This window comes from Narcine bancroftii, chromosome 8 (genome assembly GCF_036971445.1).
Source record: "Narcine bancroftii isolate sNarBan1 chromosome 8, sNarBan1.hap1, whole genome shotgun sequence".
NCBI classification, from domain to species: domain Eukaryota; kingdom Metazoa; phylum Chordata; class Chondrichthyes; order Torpediniformes; family Narcinidae; genus Narcine; species Narcine bancroftii.
Genome location: NC_091476.1, coordinates 25,419,331 through 25,438,338, shown reverse-complemented (window position 1 = coordinate 25,438,338; position 19,008 = coordinate 25,419,331). Strand labels below are relative to the sequence as shown.

The following is a 19,008-nucleotide window of genomic DNA, read 5'->3' as shown; positions in this document are numbered from 1 at the left end:
GCATACAGGAGGGAGATTGAAAACTTTGCTGAATGGTATGCTAACCACAACCTTGCACTCAATTTCACCAAAACCGAGGAGTTGATTCTGAACTTTAGGAGGGGAAAATCAGAGGTGTACAATCAGTGATCGTTGGGGGAAGTAGAGATGGAGAAGGTGAGCAAATTCAAATTCCTGGGAATCACTATCTCGGATGATCTTTCCTGGACCCACCCCATTAATGGCATCATAAAGAAAGCGTGTCAGTACCTCTACTACCTCAGGAGTTTGCAGAGGTTTGATATGACACCAGAAATCCTGGCAAATTTCTACAGATGTGTGGAGGAAAGTGTGCTGACTGGCTGCATCATAGTCTGGTATGGGGGACACCAATAAGTCTGAGCAGAAAGCCCTGCGAAAGGTAGTGAATATAGCCCAAAACATCGCAAACAAAATTCTTCCCGCCATCGAGAACATCTACAGGAAATGCTGCCCTCAGAGAGTAGCAACAATCATCAAGGATCCACACCACCCAGGACGTGCTCTGTCCTGCTGCTGCCATCAGGAAAGAGGTGAAGGCACCACAAGGTTCATACAACCTGGTTCAGAAACAGCTGTTACCCCTCCACCATCAGACTCCTCAACAACGAACTCAGAGACTCAATTAGGGACACTTACTTTGTGCATTATTTACTAGCAGGATACCTGGCGTTGCCCTGAGAAATAAAACACTCACTTATTAACTACATGGTTGAAACAAAATACCCCAAAAAATTCATGGTAATTCTGCATAAATATATTTTTTAAAATGTAACATTTATAGTCTTTGTTACTGAAAATGGTGCTGCCCTTCAGCTGGTGGCTTTTGTTTGCATTCCTTGGAGTCTTGCTTGTTCTTCCTCAGCAGATTCTTGTTGTCTGCTCATGGAATGCCTGGTGGCATCAGCACTGGGGCAGGCTTGGCATTGTCTTTAGTTTACTGCTCCTTGTTTATCTGGAGGCCTGAGCACTGAGTCAGGCCTTGTGTTGCTGTTCTGTTTTGCTGCCTGCTCCTTGTATGTCTGGAAGCATCAACAGTGAGGGGCGAGACTGATGTTCCTCTGCTGTCTCTTGCTTTCTCCTTTGTCTAATTCTACAGACTTGCGAAGAGCTTCTGCCAATGTTGCTTCACTTTTTTTTGGGCCAATATTGAACTGGGTTTGGTCTCTTTTTTTATTCTGATGTTCATTGATGCACAGTGATGTAGCATAAACATTTTAAAACTTTTGAACTACATATGACCTTAAAGGTTAAATTCAATGTGGTCATGACATTCAACATCCAGTGTTACCCCCAATGAACCTCATTGGACAGTTCTAGAGTGCTCCATATTGATTTGCATGGAAAACATGCATGCATGCACAAATATATTAGATTATTGAATATTTTTCTTCTCCACGCAGTCAGTTTGTTTACATTTCTTTTGTTTACTTACCTTTTCTTGAGTACTACTATTTTTGTCCTACTATTAAGTAGAAATTCTTCTGGGCCACAGGAAAAAGAACCTCAGTGTTGTATGTGACATTAAGCAAGTACTCTGGCAATAAATCTGAACATTGAATTTTGAAGAGGAAATTCGCTCGGGTTTCACCTGAGATGAAACATTTCAGTTATGAAGGGAATGTGGAGAGGTTAGTTCTGTTTACCTTGGAGTCGAGAAGGTTAAGAAGGGATGATTAAGTTATTTAAAATCATGAGTAGTATGGAAAGAGTAGACTGCAGGAAACTAGACCTCCTATTTAGGGTAAGAGATTTAGAGGGGGACCTTTCTCACACAAAGAACAGTGAATACCTGGAGTATTCTGCCTGAATGAGCGACGAAACAAAGTCACTGACAGTACTTAAGCCATGTCCATATGAGCACTCGAATTGTCCAGATATAGATGGCTCTGGGCTCATTACATGAATTGAAATGCAGTGATGAAAGTTGTTTTGGAAGCTGACATCTCATTTGTGCTACAGTGAAATACAGTACTAAGGTGCAGAGTTACAGAAAGAATTCAGTTGTTAAAGGCAATGTAATTTTGTATTTGGGGTTTTATTCAGGTATCTGATAATGGTGCACCTGTGGAAGTTGTTAAGGGACAAGCCAAAGAGGAAATCAAGGTGGTGATGTACTTGCTTGGCCATTGCATCCACATGGGTGTACCCAGGGCCAGTTACTGGAGATGGTAATCCCAAGGAACATTCTCCACCTTAGCACCATTGAAGTGAACTGGCTGATGAGCTTAATTCCTCCTCCAGACGTCTAGAACCAGCTTTATGGAAGTGATATTGAGGGAGTGATTATTGTCCTGGCACCAAGCCACATGTCCCTCTATTTCTCTTCTGTGCTCTGTTATTAGACCCCCCACCTATAATGGTAATGTCATCCATAAACTTGTAGATAGAGTTGTAGCTGTGTTTAGCCATGCAATTAAGGGTGTAGAGGAAACCTAGTAGAGGACTATGTACACATCCTTTCAGTGCCCCAATATTGTGGATGAACATGGAGGAGGTATTACCATCAATCTTTACTGATCACAACCTACAGGATGAGGTCATGGATCCAATTGCAGAGAAGGGTGATGAGACCAAGGTCACATCGCTTTGGGATCAGTTTGTTTGGAACTGTAGTTGCTAAACTGATATCCAGGTGTTCTGGAGCTGAGTGTAGAGCCAGGGAGGTGGCATCTGTTATGGACCTGTTTTTGGTGGAGCGCTATCGATAATGCTTAGTTTTCCACCTGTCAGTGTGGACACGATGGGCCAAATAACCTGTTTTTGTGTTGTATGACTATCTACGATTCTAGGGCAAAGATATTATAATCAGGAGTCTGATTTTAAAATCTAAAATTTGCCAATTTGCTTTCCTAAGTAAAAAACGAGGGCAACATCTATACCGGCCTTTTACTGCACTCTAAGAGAGTCCGGAAAAAGTCGAAAGCATCTACCTCAGCACCAGTCCATTCCGGGCCCTTCAATGAATCTTCATCTAGATGCCTTGCTCTCTCTTCTGCCAAGAACACCAGTTTTGTATTGAGGGCTATGCTTGTATCAGAAGTTGATGCCAGTTACAAAGATTGAAAGGCCCTGCAGACGAAACTAATGAATGTGCAAGTCTAAATATCATACCAAGATACATGTAGGGTCACGACTGCCCAGGGTAACATCTGAGCTTTTATTTGTATTAATTACAAAAGGAAAACAAAACATTAGAGATGGCATCTAAACTATCTTTTGCAAAATATGCCAACACCCATTACTAAAGTATGTGAACCAATGTCGGCCTTCCTCCCAGTCGGCACCCAGGCCCTAACTACTCTGGTTCTGATGGGAAGTCAGATTTTGGACCTGAAATGTTGACTGATCATTTCTACTCGTGCACGCAGTCTGACCTGCTGAGTTTCTACAGCAGTTCTTTGTCTGCTCAAGATTTCAGCCTCTGCATCTTTTGTCTTTCCCACATCATTATCAGATTCCTAAAAGACACCCTATTCCTATTTCTGTCACAGCAAGAGATTACAGATTAATGTCGAAACCAATGCTCTCTAATCTGTGATCTTCAATGAAAAAGTCTTGCCTATTGGACCATTTAACATAGAAATAGAATGGTTTTGATGGCTTTGAAAACATTGGATCGCATCTCAGGAACACAGACAAAAGGAATACACCACTTCTCAAGCTAGCCATCTTCTGCGGCACTAGTGATAGAATCTGCTGGGCTCAGGGGCCAGAGGAAAGGAGTAGCAGCAAGTCATCCTGGATCTTGACGGACTACCTGAGGAGAGACAAGAGAGACTATACTTTAAAGGGAAATCACTGATTGTAAAATGAGCCTTTCTCAGGCTTAATGTACCAGGTTTATACAGTAGAGCAGAGCCTATTCCAACTCCAACAGTTAATTCTCTCAATTTCAATACATTTAGAACATCACACTTGTTTTACTGGTTACTGTGACTTCAGACTGGCATAGGCACATAAGTGTCATGTGTCCAATGCAATTAAGAATACCTTTTATAATGAATGCTACACAAGGTGTCCCTGCACCACAGCTGATTGAACAAAACATTGACAGGCCATTTGATTAACAGGATAACCAACTAACAACTACTGCCAGGTAAAATTTTAGTTACTGTAAATCAAGAGTTTCATATTAAATAAACTAGCTGTGTGATACTTTGGAAAATTTGCAATGTTAAGGGTGCTGAAATGGAATGAATGTTTTCTGAAAAATTAGATAACATTTTGTGGACAGTCAGATACAAAATGTATTGTAATTGAATAAAATAGTGAGGTGAATTCCATCGCTCCTTCTCGTTCCAGATTGCTTGTAGAATTGTTCACAGGTAACTGTGAAATGGTGCAGTGACTCATTTTGCATGTGTGCTACATATAAATTCCAAGGAGCTTTATTGCAGTTTCATCATGGTCTAGCAGAAATAGATTGTGTTCACAAGGCTAAGTTTGACATTATTAATATTTGGTAAATGAAAGACTGTTTATCCTGTCCTCCTTGTACATTCTACATTTTTTTAGAATGACAGCATCAGAATGATCACATTTTTAATTTAATTTTTAAATTTATGGTAACAGGTTCTTTCAGCCCATGAGCTCATGCTGCCAATCAACTTATAATCATCGTAGTTTTTGAAGGGTGGGAGGAAACTGGAGTAAATCCACACAGATACAGGGAGAATGTACAAACTCCTTACAGACAGCTTCGGATCTGAGCCCAGGTCACTGGTGCTCTAATAGCTTTGCACTAATCACTTTGCAACTGTAAAGCCCAGCTTGCTGGAATTATGAGGAAGAATTTACAAGGAAGACTATAATTCCTGGGTCTCTTCCATAGAGAGGGCACTGACAGGTAATTTTACAACTAGTTCTATCCTCTCTGCCATCAGGTCATTCCAGGTTTCTCCAAACAAAACATGAAACAAACAGCAATAATTCAGTCGCAAGAAGGGCGATTTTGCTTGGTGATGAAGTGTCCACTGGAAAAAGAATCTCAGGGTTGTATGTGATGTCATGTATGTACTCTGAAAATAAATTTGAAATTTAATATGGAAAATGGAATTGAAGTTGAAGAGTAGCTCTGATTCTTTTGAATAGTATGGCACACTTGAGATGAAGTGGGATATGTGCCCAGTACCTTCCAAATCTCCAAGCATTTGAAAAATACAGATCATCACCTTGCATTTGAAACTTGCAATCCAGATGAATGTAATAGATTTTTAAATATCTGAGTGGGTGACATTTTTTTTTAAACAAACATGTGTTATCCAGGACTTCACTGCACTTTGTTGCCATATCATTCTGCATCAATAGAAATAAATTCTCTGCATGTGCTCTGGACACAATAAATTCTGATTTTTAATAAAATTTAGTTGTGAAATGCATCCCTCCTCTATCTTGCTTGCACAGTCATTCTTAGTCATTAATCTGGAGAATGAGTCAAGAGTATTTCCCAAGTTAAGAGGAGGAAAGGTGGAAGGGTTCCTTAAGGATTATTGATTCGTGTTTTATTTAGATATATTCCTCTAAACAAAATTATTTGCACAATTAATGTAAAATGACTTGAAAGTCAAGTCAACTTTATTTATCGTTCATACCATGCTCACATGGTAGGACGAGATGCTGTTTGTCCAGGACCGTGGAGCATATTTATATCCAAGTTAGGAAAGCAGTTATCACATTAAAATATTAAGTATTAATACATGTATATTAATAGTCCATGGCACACTATCTACATCTGTACTTGGAGTTCAGAAACCAGACAGCTTGGGGGTAAAAGCTGTTTCCCATTCTGGGCATAAGGGCCCAAGTGCTTTGGTACCTCCTGCCAGGTGGCAGAAGGAAGAACAGTTTACATGCGGGATACATGGAGTCTTTCACTATGTTTATCGCTTTCCGCCTGCATCGAGTGTAATAGATGTCCTCCATACAAGGAAACGGTTCCCCAGTGGGCTTTTCCCGCTGACTTCACGATCCTCTGCATAGTCTTGCGGTACGAGGTGGTTCAGCTTCCAATACAGGTGGTGATGCAGTTGCGCAGGATGCTTTCAATACATCCTCTGTAGAACATAGTGAGGATGCAGGGTGGGAGATGGACTTTCCTCAGCCTTTGCAGGAAGTGAACCTGCAGAAAGCAACTGGCCTAGATAGTTCCCTCACCATGTTCTCCGGACTGGTGCAAACCAGCTGGTGAGAATATTTATGAACATCATTAATCTCTCCGTTTGAAGTCCTGACTTGCTTTAAGAAGGAAAACAAGATAATGCACCTTACTGGTTACTGTGTGGTGACTCTGACATCTATCAAGAAATGTTGAAATAGTCTTCATAAATTACGTTACCTTTAGTCTCCAAGACAACCTCGATCCATTGCAATTTGCCTATTGCGGCAGCAGGTTCACACCATACGCCATCTTCCTCACCCTACACTGTAACATTTGAATAACAAAGGCATCTCTGTCAGACTTGTTATTTGAGATCACCATCCTCAACACCAGAGTTCCAACTAAACATATCTTCTAACCCAACTCATTGACCTAGGACTCTGCAACTGTCTCCTCAACTTCCTGATTTACACCTCCTCCATGATAATCCTTGTAGCTGTGTATGCAGCCCCTTGCTATGCTCCTTGTAATATGTAGCCAAATTCAGGGAGGAGCCAGAGAGTTTAGCCCCCAGAAAGAGGTTATCACCAAACCCAGGAGCTGGTCATTGACTTCAGGAAATGGGATGGAGTACACATCCCCCTCTGCATGAATGGTGCTGGCAAAAAGGTTTAAGTTCCTCACCATAAGTATCACCATCAATGTTTCAAATGCCTCTACTTCCACAGAAAGGGAAACAAATTCAATAGTTTTCCTCAAAAACTCATCAATTTTTATAGATGCATCAGAGAAATGATCTTGTTCCAATACATCACATCTTAATATGGAAACTGCTCTGCCCAAGACTGCAAGAATGTGTAGATAGTGGTGAACAAAGCTCAGGCCATCCCTCAAACCAGCCTCCCTTCCATTGACACCCTCTCTATATTTTCTGCTGTCTTTGGAAAGCAGCCAATGTAAAGTAGGGCCCATCCTGTCCTCCTCATTCTCCCTTCTGTCATGGGACCTCTCTTGAATGGGCCAACCATGCAATAAAGATGATCACTTAATTTCACAAACCTAGCTCATCATGGCACTTGCACTTCCCTATCTGCATTTTTCTCTAACACTATATTCTGCACTTGCCTTTATTTTTGCACGACATCATGTACTTGTGGGTTGTTTCACCTGGATAACACACAACCAGAAGTTTTATTGTACAAGTGACAATAATAAACAATTGAGTAAAATATTTCCTGAATCATTGGGAGTATTGTGTCCTTTGGTCAAATATACCTACCATGAAGCACATATTTGTAAATTAGTAACAGCACTTTTCTTTCAAAAGAAACGGACTTTTGGCAGTGTTTGAATGTCTAAAGCTATGGTCTTCTGCTTTATTTGATATCCACAGTTTACTGTGATTGCACAAGTACAACCTGACAAAATGCTGTTCTTTGGACCTCAGTATAAAACGTGCAATCATACGACTATCCATATATCAAAAATATATATTCAGTACCAGCATTCATATATTCAGATAAATATTGCTTCATAAGTATGAGAGTCTCAGACGGTTAGTGTGAACAAATCCTTTGGTTGTTCAGCATTCTCACTGCCCATGGGAAGAAGCTGTTCCTCAACCTGGTGGTGCTGGTCTTATACTCCTGTATCTCTTTCCTGATGGGAGCAGGTGTAAGATGCTGGGTGCAAGGTGGAAGGGATCCTCAGTGTGTCCTCTTCAGACAATGATCCCAGTAGATCATGTTGATTGGGTGGGGAGGGAGACTCCAGTGATCCTCTCTACCACCTTTGTGATCCTGTGTATTGATCTCCAATTCATTTCTCTGCAGAAACCATAATGCATTGTGATGCAGCCAGCCAGCATGCTCTTGATAGAGCTCTTGATAGAGCTCCTGTAGAAGGTTGACAAAATGGTGGTCAGTAGCCTTGCCCGCTTCAGTCTTTTCAGGAAGTGCAGTCACTGATGCGCTTTCCTGACAAGTGAGGTGTTGTGTGTCCATGATAGGTCACTAGTTGAGTGAAATCTAAGGAACTTAATCGCCACTCTCTCTACAAGAGTTGTTTTGTCTAGTAGTTAAGGTCCTGCAATAACTTGAAAGGCATTACAAATGATTAGTTTGTTTACAAAGGAATGAGGAAATCAATGTAACCCACGTCACAAGATCAACCCACTGAAGTATGATATTCTCACAACTATTTCTTTTCAGATGGGTGTCTGCTCTTTTCTCAGTCACTGCTTTATCAGGAGTTTAATTTAGGATAATGGTGGACAAAATTCCACTTAAAGCCATGATTTCATCAAGGTGTTGGAGCACCTACAATGTTTGCCCTTTTACATCATTGAATGCTGGAGCTAGAAGATAAGGAACACTTGCTGTTAGCTAAACTCCAGAGCTTTCGCACTTTTGTACTCCAATTAGCTTAGTAGCAATGTCAGTTATAAAAAATGTAGCATTGGGGGAATGGCCCAAGCCCATAATGACTTGGAGTTTGTTCTGCAGTTTCCACAGTCCTGCAGCATTCAGAAACGAATGGGGACTACATAGGTTGGTGGTGCAACTGAAAATATATGATAGAACTGGGTCAAAACTCATGAAGTGAGGTGAAATTCCAAAAACAATTTACATTTGAATGATGCTGTGTTGCATTTCAGGAGGTGTATTCTGATTTTGGAATCATCAATTTTCTATTCTAGTGGCATCTTAGTCACTTCACATATGACTTCCACCAATTGTTTAACCTGATTTACTCTGCATATGGAGGGAAGAAAGGGCGGAGGGAAGAGCACAGATCAACAGCCAAAAAGCTGCAGGTACACATGAATAGGAGGACACGAGAGAAAAGCTGAGAATTGACACCTGCTACTTTTTGCTCATGCCTTGATGTAAAGATGGCAGTGCTGCTGTAATGGCAATGCTGCCACTGGTGTGGACCCACGGGGAGCAGAGTCACAGCACTCCCGCTGGGTCCAACTGCCATCAGTTCTGTACAGGCTTTGGGTAACCTGTGAATAGAGCCGACAGTGGTTTTATTTGGAAATCCCACGACGGCAGGGTCTGTGGCCAAGATGGTTGCACCTAGGATTGGCAGCAGCCACGAGGGGACACAAACTCCAGAAAAGTGGAAGACTAGAGAAGGCACCAGAAAATGGGGAGACCACCCCCACCCCACCCCGTCTGAGAAGGAGAAGCAGAAGAAATGTCTTGCGGGACAGTGACCATGGCAGTGGGCCAGTGAGGTGCTCTGCAGTTGAAGAAACATACAAGCGGCAGGCTGTTGGAGACTTGAGGCGAGGAACACATGCAGGGTGTGGGTTGCTGGCAACTGTGGTCAAGGGATCCACACTGGGCTGCGGACAGCTGGAAACTGGCTCAGGTCTGGCTGAAGGGGTACCAGGTATTGGAACTGGTTGCGAGAGGGTGCCTAGGGCTCTGAAGGATTCCTGATCCTGTCAGAGCTTCAGATCCGGAGCTCAGGCTGCTGATGGTTTGGACTGGACTCTGTGTGGGGGCTGCGACAGGGCTGGAGGCAAATCTATGAACTCGCAGTATCTCCGAGGAGACTCTCCTCTGCTTCTCTTTCTCTGACAAAGAGGCTCTTCAGCCATTTACCGCCAACGGTGAATCTGTCTGCCTTACGGCAAATGAAAACAAATTCCATGTAATATTGCACAGTCTTTATGAATTAAAGGGCTCAGACCTGAAACATTAGTTTACCTCTTATGGACTTTCTCCAGCAATTTTGTATTATTAACTATAATCACATAATTTGCAGACTTCCTTATTTCAAACCTCCCTCAATGTTTCATTCACTAGCTAGCTCAACTTGTGTATTCAAATGCTGCAACTACAACCTTCTGACTCATGCCTTTCTTTTCATTTTAGTTATGGGCACCAATATCTACAAAGCTGGGAACAGCAACCCAGATTTAAATGTCAATCATTCAGCTTCAATTTGATGTGCAATGAATGGTCAGAAAATATTGAGGTTACAAAAAGGCTAAAATTACTGATGTGAATGTAGAAATGTTTTCTTGCAATCTAACCGCTGAATCTTAAATATGACACGTAATGATAAAGCTGATTAAATGTAGTCTTCTACAATGGTGAAATATAATCCATTTGGATTCCTGGCCAAATTACTCTTGAAGGTAAAGTATCTCCATGATTTTCCAACTGGAGAACTGATACTATTGTGGAGAGTACTGTTCAAAAATTAAGCTGCTGCATCGAAATGAAGGGAATAAACCATAGCCAGGTGAGGCAGTTTTGTTAACAGCAGGAATATCAGCTATACCATCATTGTATTAATTGCATGTAACTTGGTAAATAATATAATTTTCTTTTTAGATAATGTTCCTATTCACTTTTATTATTAACCTGCTTTTGTGCTGACCAACTTATCTGTGGGTGAGGAATTAGGTCCGAAGTTTCAACAAAACAATATTGATCATTCAATAGTAGTAATTTAGTAACCCCATTGGCATTCATCTTGTTTGCTTTTAAGTTTTATTAACATGTCCAGGGGTGCAGATTTGAGCCCTTGTTTGGTAAAACTTAACTTAATGCAGCCAAGTGGCAGAGCAGTGAAATTTTTATTCTACTGAAAGAAGCTGTTTAATAGAAAATTTTCAGGAAAGATCATATGGTAAACCACTGTTAAACTGTGATTAGCTGGACACTCCTCCTGAGACTGATCCTACCCATAGCCCCTTTGCACGCTCCCCGTTCACCCTGCCATGATCAGTCGATGAGGTTGGTTGCTGCTCCAGTCAATAAAAGCCTATCAGTTTCACAACCTCCGTCTTTTGTGGTGCATCAGATCGACTTGTCAGCACCAGAACTAGGAGGACCTGTAAAGCCAAGCTGCAGAGGAGTGTTTTCTTGAGCATACTGAAAATTTCACAGTGTATCTACAAAATAAGCAAAACCATAATTCCAGACAAACATTGTGTTATCTGAGTTCACTCATTAACATGATCAGTTCAGGTTCTGATGAATTCTGACTTAATCTAAGGTATAATATCATCATGGAAGAAAGTGATGAATGGATCGCATCATGACGGTAGTTGGCAAGTTCTGCATGGCACACAGTGTCTGAGATTAGCGAGGATTAATTATTCATACAATGGAGAAAATTTGCAAGAATTGGAGGAAGGTTAGTGAATGGATATAAAGAGTCACTCTGGTGGAGTGCTGGTGTAGATGAGACAGTCGAATCTCCTCTTCCTCTGCTTTAGCCATGAATGGAAGCTTGGATTTGCATCACGGGATGTGGTTATTTCTGGAACACCTTAATTTAACCCTGAACAGTTGCTTGTTGGTTTATTTTAGAGTAAATGAAGTGAATTTAAAGTAATGATTTGATTAAAAGTGGAAGATATTATTTCCTGAAGGAAAATCCATGATTTTACTGTCACTGTTCTTGAAGCTAATTATTAAAAAAATTCATTTAGTATTTAAGTTCCCCAACTGCCATGTTAGGATTCAAATTCATTCCCCTAATCAAGTAATTAGATCAGTGCCCCATAACAATAGTTAGGCCACCAAACAACACACAGGATTGATCTGCGCGAAAATCTTCTCACCCATTCGATGCATGTCCATTATAAATAATGTCACAACCTGAATGCAATTGCAAATTGTGACTTCACCGATCTGAGTCAGACTAAAGAAGCTGAAGGCCACCAAAATCAGAGTATTGTGCTTGATCAATGCCCTGACCCTACTTTCAAAGTCTGCAGCTTCATCATTACCTCCAAGTGAAGGAGGATGTTATGATGGGTCACTAACCAGCATATGGTTGCATTGTCTCTTGCACCAACCACTCAATCAAATCTCAGAGGAGAATGTGGCTTAAAAAATATAAACTTTTGAAGTCTGAAAAGTTCCAAAGACTTGTGAAGAACGTTAGAGAACAAAGGGTAAACCATCTTGTTCTTTCAACTCTTCTTCCTGCATGTTGTTTCATCATCTGAATTTTGCCAGGACCATTTAACAGGATGGCAGGATATGTTAGAAGTTATTTAGTAAACCTCTGCAGCGTGTCTCATGAATAATCAGTGACCTGTAATGTTAACACTGTTTCCCTCGCCATCGATGGCATTTGACCTGGTGTGCATTTTAGATCTATTTGGAATTATAGAGATATCACAATTAGTCAGGTGCTCATTAAGATATGAAGAAGCAAGTAATCTGAACTTTTATTAGCTGCAGTGAGTCCAAATAGAACAGCAGTCGTGGCACAACCATGTGACACAATTTCTTAAGATACTAGCAATCTCACCAAATTTAAGGCAGCGTTTGCCTTCATGGTGTGCAGACATTGTCCCCTCTGACTCGGGGTAATCTTTCAAGTCTTTGATTATCAAGTACGCATGTACCTTGGCCTTCAAAATATTCAGCCCTTCAAATCCATGCGAACCTCCTGCAGGAGGAAGAGTTGAAAGGGCAAGATGGTCTTTGTGGTCCCACCTTCCCATCCACTGCAAAAATATTGAAAACATTGAGGAAGAGTTCCAAATACTCGTGGCTCTCTGAGAGAAAAACATCATCTCATTCCTTTGTTAACCCTTTATTTTTAAACGGTTACCCTTTGTTCTACATTCTCCCATGCCAAAAGCATTTCTTGCTTTGACCCAAGTTATGCACATTTGATTCTGATTGTAATTATTCAAAGCTCCAGGCCTGTTATTCTAACTGATGTCCATTATTGTAAGTTTCAATCCCCAAAAGACTTTTGACTGCCTCCATTTTGTGAGCAAAAATTTCTGATGATTAATCCAAAACCTGTTCATATCTTGTAAGATGTACAGAAAATGGAGTTATAAAAGTTGTGCGGAAACCACAGAAAGGAAAGCTAGCTGTTGAGAAATAAGTTAATTCTACCACTTTTTCTGTGTCATTTATAAGATTATTAAATTTTAGAACACTGTGGAATTAAAGAAATCAAGTGATTATGCACTGAGGAGGTGAAGGTATGATGCTTTACTCCCATCAATGGGTTTATCAGTCTCTTCTTGGTTTTGGAGGATAATATGTTACTGATATAGTCTGATCATGTTGGAGACTTGGATCTGGAGCTCCGGTCGCTGATAGTTTGTAGCTGAAGTCTACATGGCTGCAGAGGCTACAGGCGTGCCAAAGGCAAATCCACGGATACTCAGTGTCTCTGAAGGGACTCTCTTTAGCTTCTCGTTCTCTCACTGCAAGGGATGTTGGGCAATTTCAGCTGATGGCGAATCTTTGTCTCCCTTTTGGCAGACCAAATGCAATTTTGTGTAATATTACATATTTTTTATTACGTGACAATAAAGGAATCTTGAAAAGTTTAGCTGTGACAACTAAATATCAGTGTTATGAACACAAAGTGCTGTGCTGAATGCCATTTGCCTTTAATTTGATTTATTCACATACAAAAATCAACATTGAATGAATGACTCAAAGACCATCAATAGATTATGGTTTAATCTATAAACAGTTTTTATTTTGTTCTTTTTCTCATATTATACAATATAGTTTTTTTAACAAAATCCAAAATCACTGTATATCAGATTTGTTTAAAAACATTAATTCTTTTGATTTTTCTCTTCAAATTTGTGAAAAATGCTACATTATAAAAATAAGTGACAAAGTAAAACTACCACCATTTTCTTCCCCTTTGTTCTGAATATAAACATTACTTTAACAACTTATAAAAATTATATACAAAACATGATATCCCATTATTTACATGCCATTGTTTCTTTGGGTAGTTGATTACAAAACGTATTATAAATGCTTTTCCACAAATTAGTGTAAACTTTTCATCCAACTGTACACAACTTGACACACTTATAATCACGATGCCTGCTTCTTGTGTAACATCAGAATGGATGTGGATTTATTTAATTAAATGTTCCCAAATTTCATTTTTTTACCGTCTTTCAGGTGGGTCAAGGAATTGTGGCTCTTTTCTCCCTCACAGTGCAAGCTCTGCTTCTCTTTGCTAATCATCTAAACTGAAAGCATGCTAACAAAAATTGTTCTCCGTGTTTTTCTAACATTGTGACTATGTCTCAACTAAACACCTTCTATGCAAAGTTGTCTCATCCACACTGGTGAATTCTCTTTCTAAGATTTGTTAATGTAATTGTTGTCTGAAATTGATACTTGTCTCTTGGCTAGTTCTCTCATTTCCTGTCTTGAAAGTCTTGCACTAGAGTGAAGTCCCTACCTGACTTTAGCCTACTTTCATGTCCAAGTCAAAAGTGGCTAATTTGCTTTTGCTCAATAAATTTCTTATAATGAGGGCCATTTGCAATTGCCGAAGGGAAATGACTCGTGAAAACGAGTCTTATTGTTTTCACCCCCCAAGAAATGAAAAGTCCCTTTGTTTTGATTCTTACTGACATTGTATCTCATTTCAACTCTTTTTCCTTTTAAAAACTTTGTTAACCACAGTATGTTACACATATACATTTAAACAGGATCTACAGTGTATTTACTTTAAAAAAAACTCACTGTGATAGAAGCATATCATTAATTTATTTTCAATGTATTTGTTGTAATTCAATAGATTTCCATAGATCATATAATTTCTCATATCTTCCATTATTTTTTTTCCTTAAATGAAATGCTGAAACATATTAGAATATATGACTGTGAGGTCATGTACGTACTTGGACAATAAATCTGAATCCACTAAATCCTTATCGAAGTAATGCTGAGATTACTTGAAGGGCACACGCTTTATTTTGTGAGTGTCTAAAGTTAATGGTCACAATGGTGATCAGTTCAGTCTCATGACAAAACCACAAGAAAAATATGGAAGCTAATTGATATTTAAAACCGCAGAGACATTTCAAGTGATCATATCCCTTAAAATCAGGATACAAAAATGATTCAGTTATTAAGATATTCAATGAGGGCAATAGCTGAATGCAAAACCCACATGATTGTTCAGGTCATGAGGTTATAATAGTTTGATAAGCCAATGGCCACTCGTAGTTATATATGTATAAAAAAAACTACCATGCATTATAGCAAATGCAATGATCCACCTCACAATGTTCAGTACTGAACATGAAATGTGAATTTAAGGCAAAATATGGATATTCAAATGCCTCTCGTCAATACAGTCAATATTCATGTACACCAACATAATAAAAAAAAGTCACAACGTACTTTTATCAGGAGTCTTGGCACAAAATATTTAGTGTGAATTAATCCGGGAGTTAAATTACAAACTGAGAGACCTTTCTCAACATCTACAATAGTTGTTCAGAATAATCATTGTTGGAGAAACTTATAAACTTTCTAAAATACAAGTTTGGAATTGAGATTTACATGTGCTTGTAAGGCCTGGAATGCACATTGCCATTGAAATCTCTTGATAGAATTCAGCGTTGAAACGAGAAGCTTTCATGTATCAGCCTGTCGTACATTCGTTTCAGGCTTACCTTGTCAGTGTTTGCAATGCCATATTCTACAATGAAGAGTTTATTAATGGCATCTGCTTCCATACCTAGATGCCAAAATAAGCTAAAAATGACTGTGAATGATGTTACTGCATGAATGCTTAATGTATTCACTAAAATTATTAACTGAGGGGAAATTCAGCAATCTGGTGCACTCTGTGATGACAGTTTAAGGCATGAATGTAGTTATAATTCACTGGCACTATCTCTCAAAGTAGTACTCCTTTCAGGAAGGCCATTCCCAAGATCACATCAGAAACAAAATAGTAGTAGAACTAGGCCATTCAACCCTTCGATCTTCTGCTACCATTCATTATATGCACAAGTGATCATTCAAATTCAGTACACTATTCCAGCTTTCTCCCTATATCCTTTGATCCCTCTCACACTAAGAATAATATGCAACTCTTCATTAAATATATTTAATGTTATGACTTCAATTACTTTCTGTAGCAGAGAGTTCCATTTAGTTAGACCTCAATGGGAGGAAAAAAAAATTGGTTCTTAATTACTTACCCCTCAGACTTAGTCTGTGACCTTGGTCTTGGACCACTCATAACTTGAAGTATCTTGCCTGCATCTAATCTGCCCAAAAGTTTTATAAATGTGCAGGTTTCTACAAGATCCCCACTCATCCTTCCTTGTGTGCTCTTCCCTCCCTTAATTATCTAGCTGCTTAACTAGGACTTTCACCTAATTAAATTCCAAGTTCACATTCAATATTAATTTAATTGACATTCTGAATAGAAATGTATTGCCTTTCCCCAAGATGCTCATGTTTTCTTTCTTGCTTTCAGGAAGTACAGAATAAATAATACAATTTTTTGTGTGAATTGAATGCTTTGCATTATTGTTTTCCAGTTGAACCACAAAATCTGCAGTTATTTTGTGTGTGTGTGTGTGTGTGTGTGTGTGTGTGTGTGTGTGTGTGTGTGTGTGTGTGTGTGTGTGTGTGTGTGTGTGTGTGTGTGTGTGTGTGTGTGTGTAAGAGATAGAAATGGCAGTACTTGTTCATCTGTACATTTTAGAAATCGGTCAGTCACACTTGTCTCACTTGGTCTAGTTTTGATGTCTCTTCATGTGAAGAGCCAAATGATCTGAACGTGAAAAGCATCGACCACAGGCAATACACTTGAAAGGTTTAGCTCCCGTGTGCTTTCTGTAGTGTCTTGTAAGTTCATCAGAACGGGCAAAACGCCAATCACAGCTATCCCATGTACACTTGTATGGTTTTTCACCTGCAATTGAAACAGATAGATGTGAATACATCATCTCCTTTACAGTAAAAACATAAACTCAACAGGTAAAAAAGCATATTTTAAATAGCAAAGATATACCTGGTTCTACCTCTTACCCAAGATACATAAACCCAATTATCCAGGTAACCTCATTGTTTCCACATGCTCTTGCCCCCCTGAACTAGTACCATCTTACCTTGACTCCCAGTCCAGCCTCTTTTACAGGCCAGCTGAACTTTAAAGATCTACAAACTCAAAAAAAAGCAGCATCTACCAAAATTTTACTAATGCTTGCTTCTGTATATTACATGCATACAAACCAGTTAATAGAAACTACTTGCAATTCATTAATTGTGAACAAAAACTGAAAATACTGTCTGAAAAATTCACTGATCACAGATTATTTTTGGACAGGATATTATTTCAATATGAGAAATTGTTAGCACAGTCCTGGCTCTTTAAAAAAAATCTTCTATGTAAGTTCATTTATTCCAATTATTCCAATAACTCTAAGAATTACTTGATGTGTTAACCAATCCCTCATAACATTGCACAGAATATTTGTCCTTCGAAATCTTGAGTCCTAGGATGTTGATTATTATTTTGAATTTGTGCTCCTTTACAAACTGGATGGTTGCCTGAGTCACCAAGTTAGCTATGGAAGAGTAGCAAAGAATGAGAATAAGGAATGATTATATTTTGCAATTTTTGAAGGGCTACTATCCATTCTACCTTATGCATAAGAAATCTGATAGCTTCTATTTTTAAAATTACGTGCGTAAAACAGAAAGCACAGATTTTATAATTTGGTACACTTTGATTGACATCATTGATCCACTCCCAAAAGATCAACATTGTTTTATGCCATGGGAGCTGTGATCAATGGTCATGATGAGTAATGACGAACATTCTTCCTACTCCAAATGAATTGTAGGGTTTAAATGGATGGTCGAGTTTGTTTTCTAGCTTCTGGTTGGTTTTAATATTGAGAAGGCATGGAAGGTAAAATTACTGTTCCATAGCAGTGCAAAAAGGAACAATGATGAATTGGCACCCGATTTTATAGACTCCATGATTTTTGTCTGGGGCCTGATTATTTACTATCACCCATTTCATGCTGTTAATATAGTCCAGAGTCTTCCCACAGTATTTCTTTAACATGTACACTAGGAATTATTGATTTGATATATGATTGTTAGCAACAGTTTCTTCTGATGCAATAGGACTAAAATGCACACAATATTGAGTTTGATTCTGATTAACTGGGTAGGAAATAGTTCAGTGATCCATTGTTCGTGACACCTTAGCTTCCTTGATAAAGAGGCAACTTTGCCTGGATTAATCATCTGCTAACTTTTAACTATGGATGTGAAAACCCAAAATTAATTCTGACACCTGCCACAGAGATTGTTCCGCCCAAAATTTCTCCATTGATATTCTTCTTCCCTATGCATGGAAACACATGGCTAAGAAATCTAAGTGGAAGCAACTACTTTAGGAATGGAATTTATCTCAGTTTCACCACCATTTTGTTTCACTGGAGGAAAAAAAAATTAACCCTTTACATCTGAATAAGATAATGTACTGAATTAACTTTTGGCACCAGGTATTGGCAAGTAAAAGACTATTTGGATATATCTGATCCTGTCATCCACCAAGATCAATAAGTTTGCATTTTCTGTAGGAGTTTCATTGCACTAATCAGACACAAGATTCCTTCACCATTATTTTTTACCAAAAATAAATGCAATAAAAGGAGAAGTTCTAACAGTACTAGGCATAGATGAATTGATTCTGTTGAAACCACAGTGTGAACTAAATGTATGGTGTTCATGTCTCCAATTTGTAATGAAGGTGATTAAAAAAAAAACACCTTGGAAAGAATAACAGGAATAAGCAGAATTAAGATAGGTTTAAGAAATGAATTTCATGCTTGTCCAATATTCTGAGGATGCAAGTTTAGAGGAACTTTTGAATGTGTTGTATGTGGACCTTCAGATCACTTTCAGTAATGTGCCACACTGGAGATGGGTCAACAAGGTGAGAGAATGTAGTATAGGGGGAATATAGAGATTATACATTGAGAATTGGTCATCAGACAGAAATCAAGAATGGGAATAAACAGACTTATGCTGGTTCTGATCAGTGGAAGACTGGGGAGATTGGCATTTGTGCCCTGCCATTCACAATCT

The 19,008-nt window shown here is 39.1% G+C and overlaps 1 protein-coding gene across 1 annotated transcript in view; it reads right to left on the bottom strand.

Moving 5' to 3' along the window:
- Positions 1 to 16,471: 16,471 nt before the first annotated feature.
- klf5l (Kruppel like factor 5 like) overlaps positions 16,472 to 19,008 on the bottom strand; it is a 49,530-nt gene continuing 46,993 nt past the window's right edge. The window contains exon 5 of the mRNA XM_069893251.1: positions 16,472 to 16,816. Within this exon, the coding sequence (XP_069749352.1) occupies positions 16,638 to 16,816 (179 nt within the window). The 3' untranslated portion in view covers positions 16,472 to 16,637. The remainder of the gene's footprint in view (positions 16,817 to 19,008) is intronic.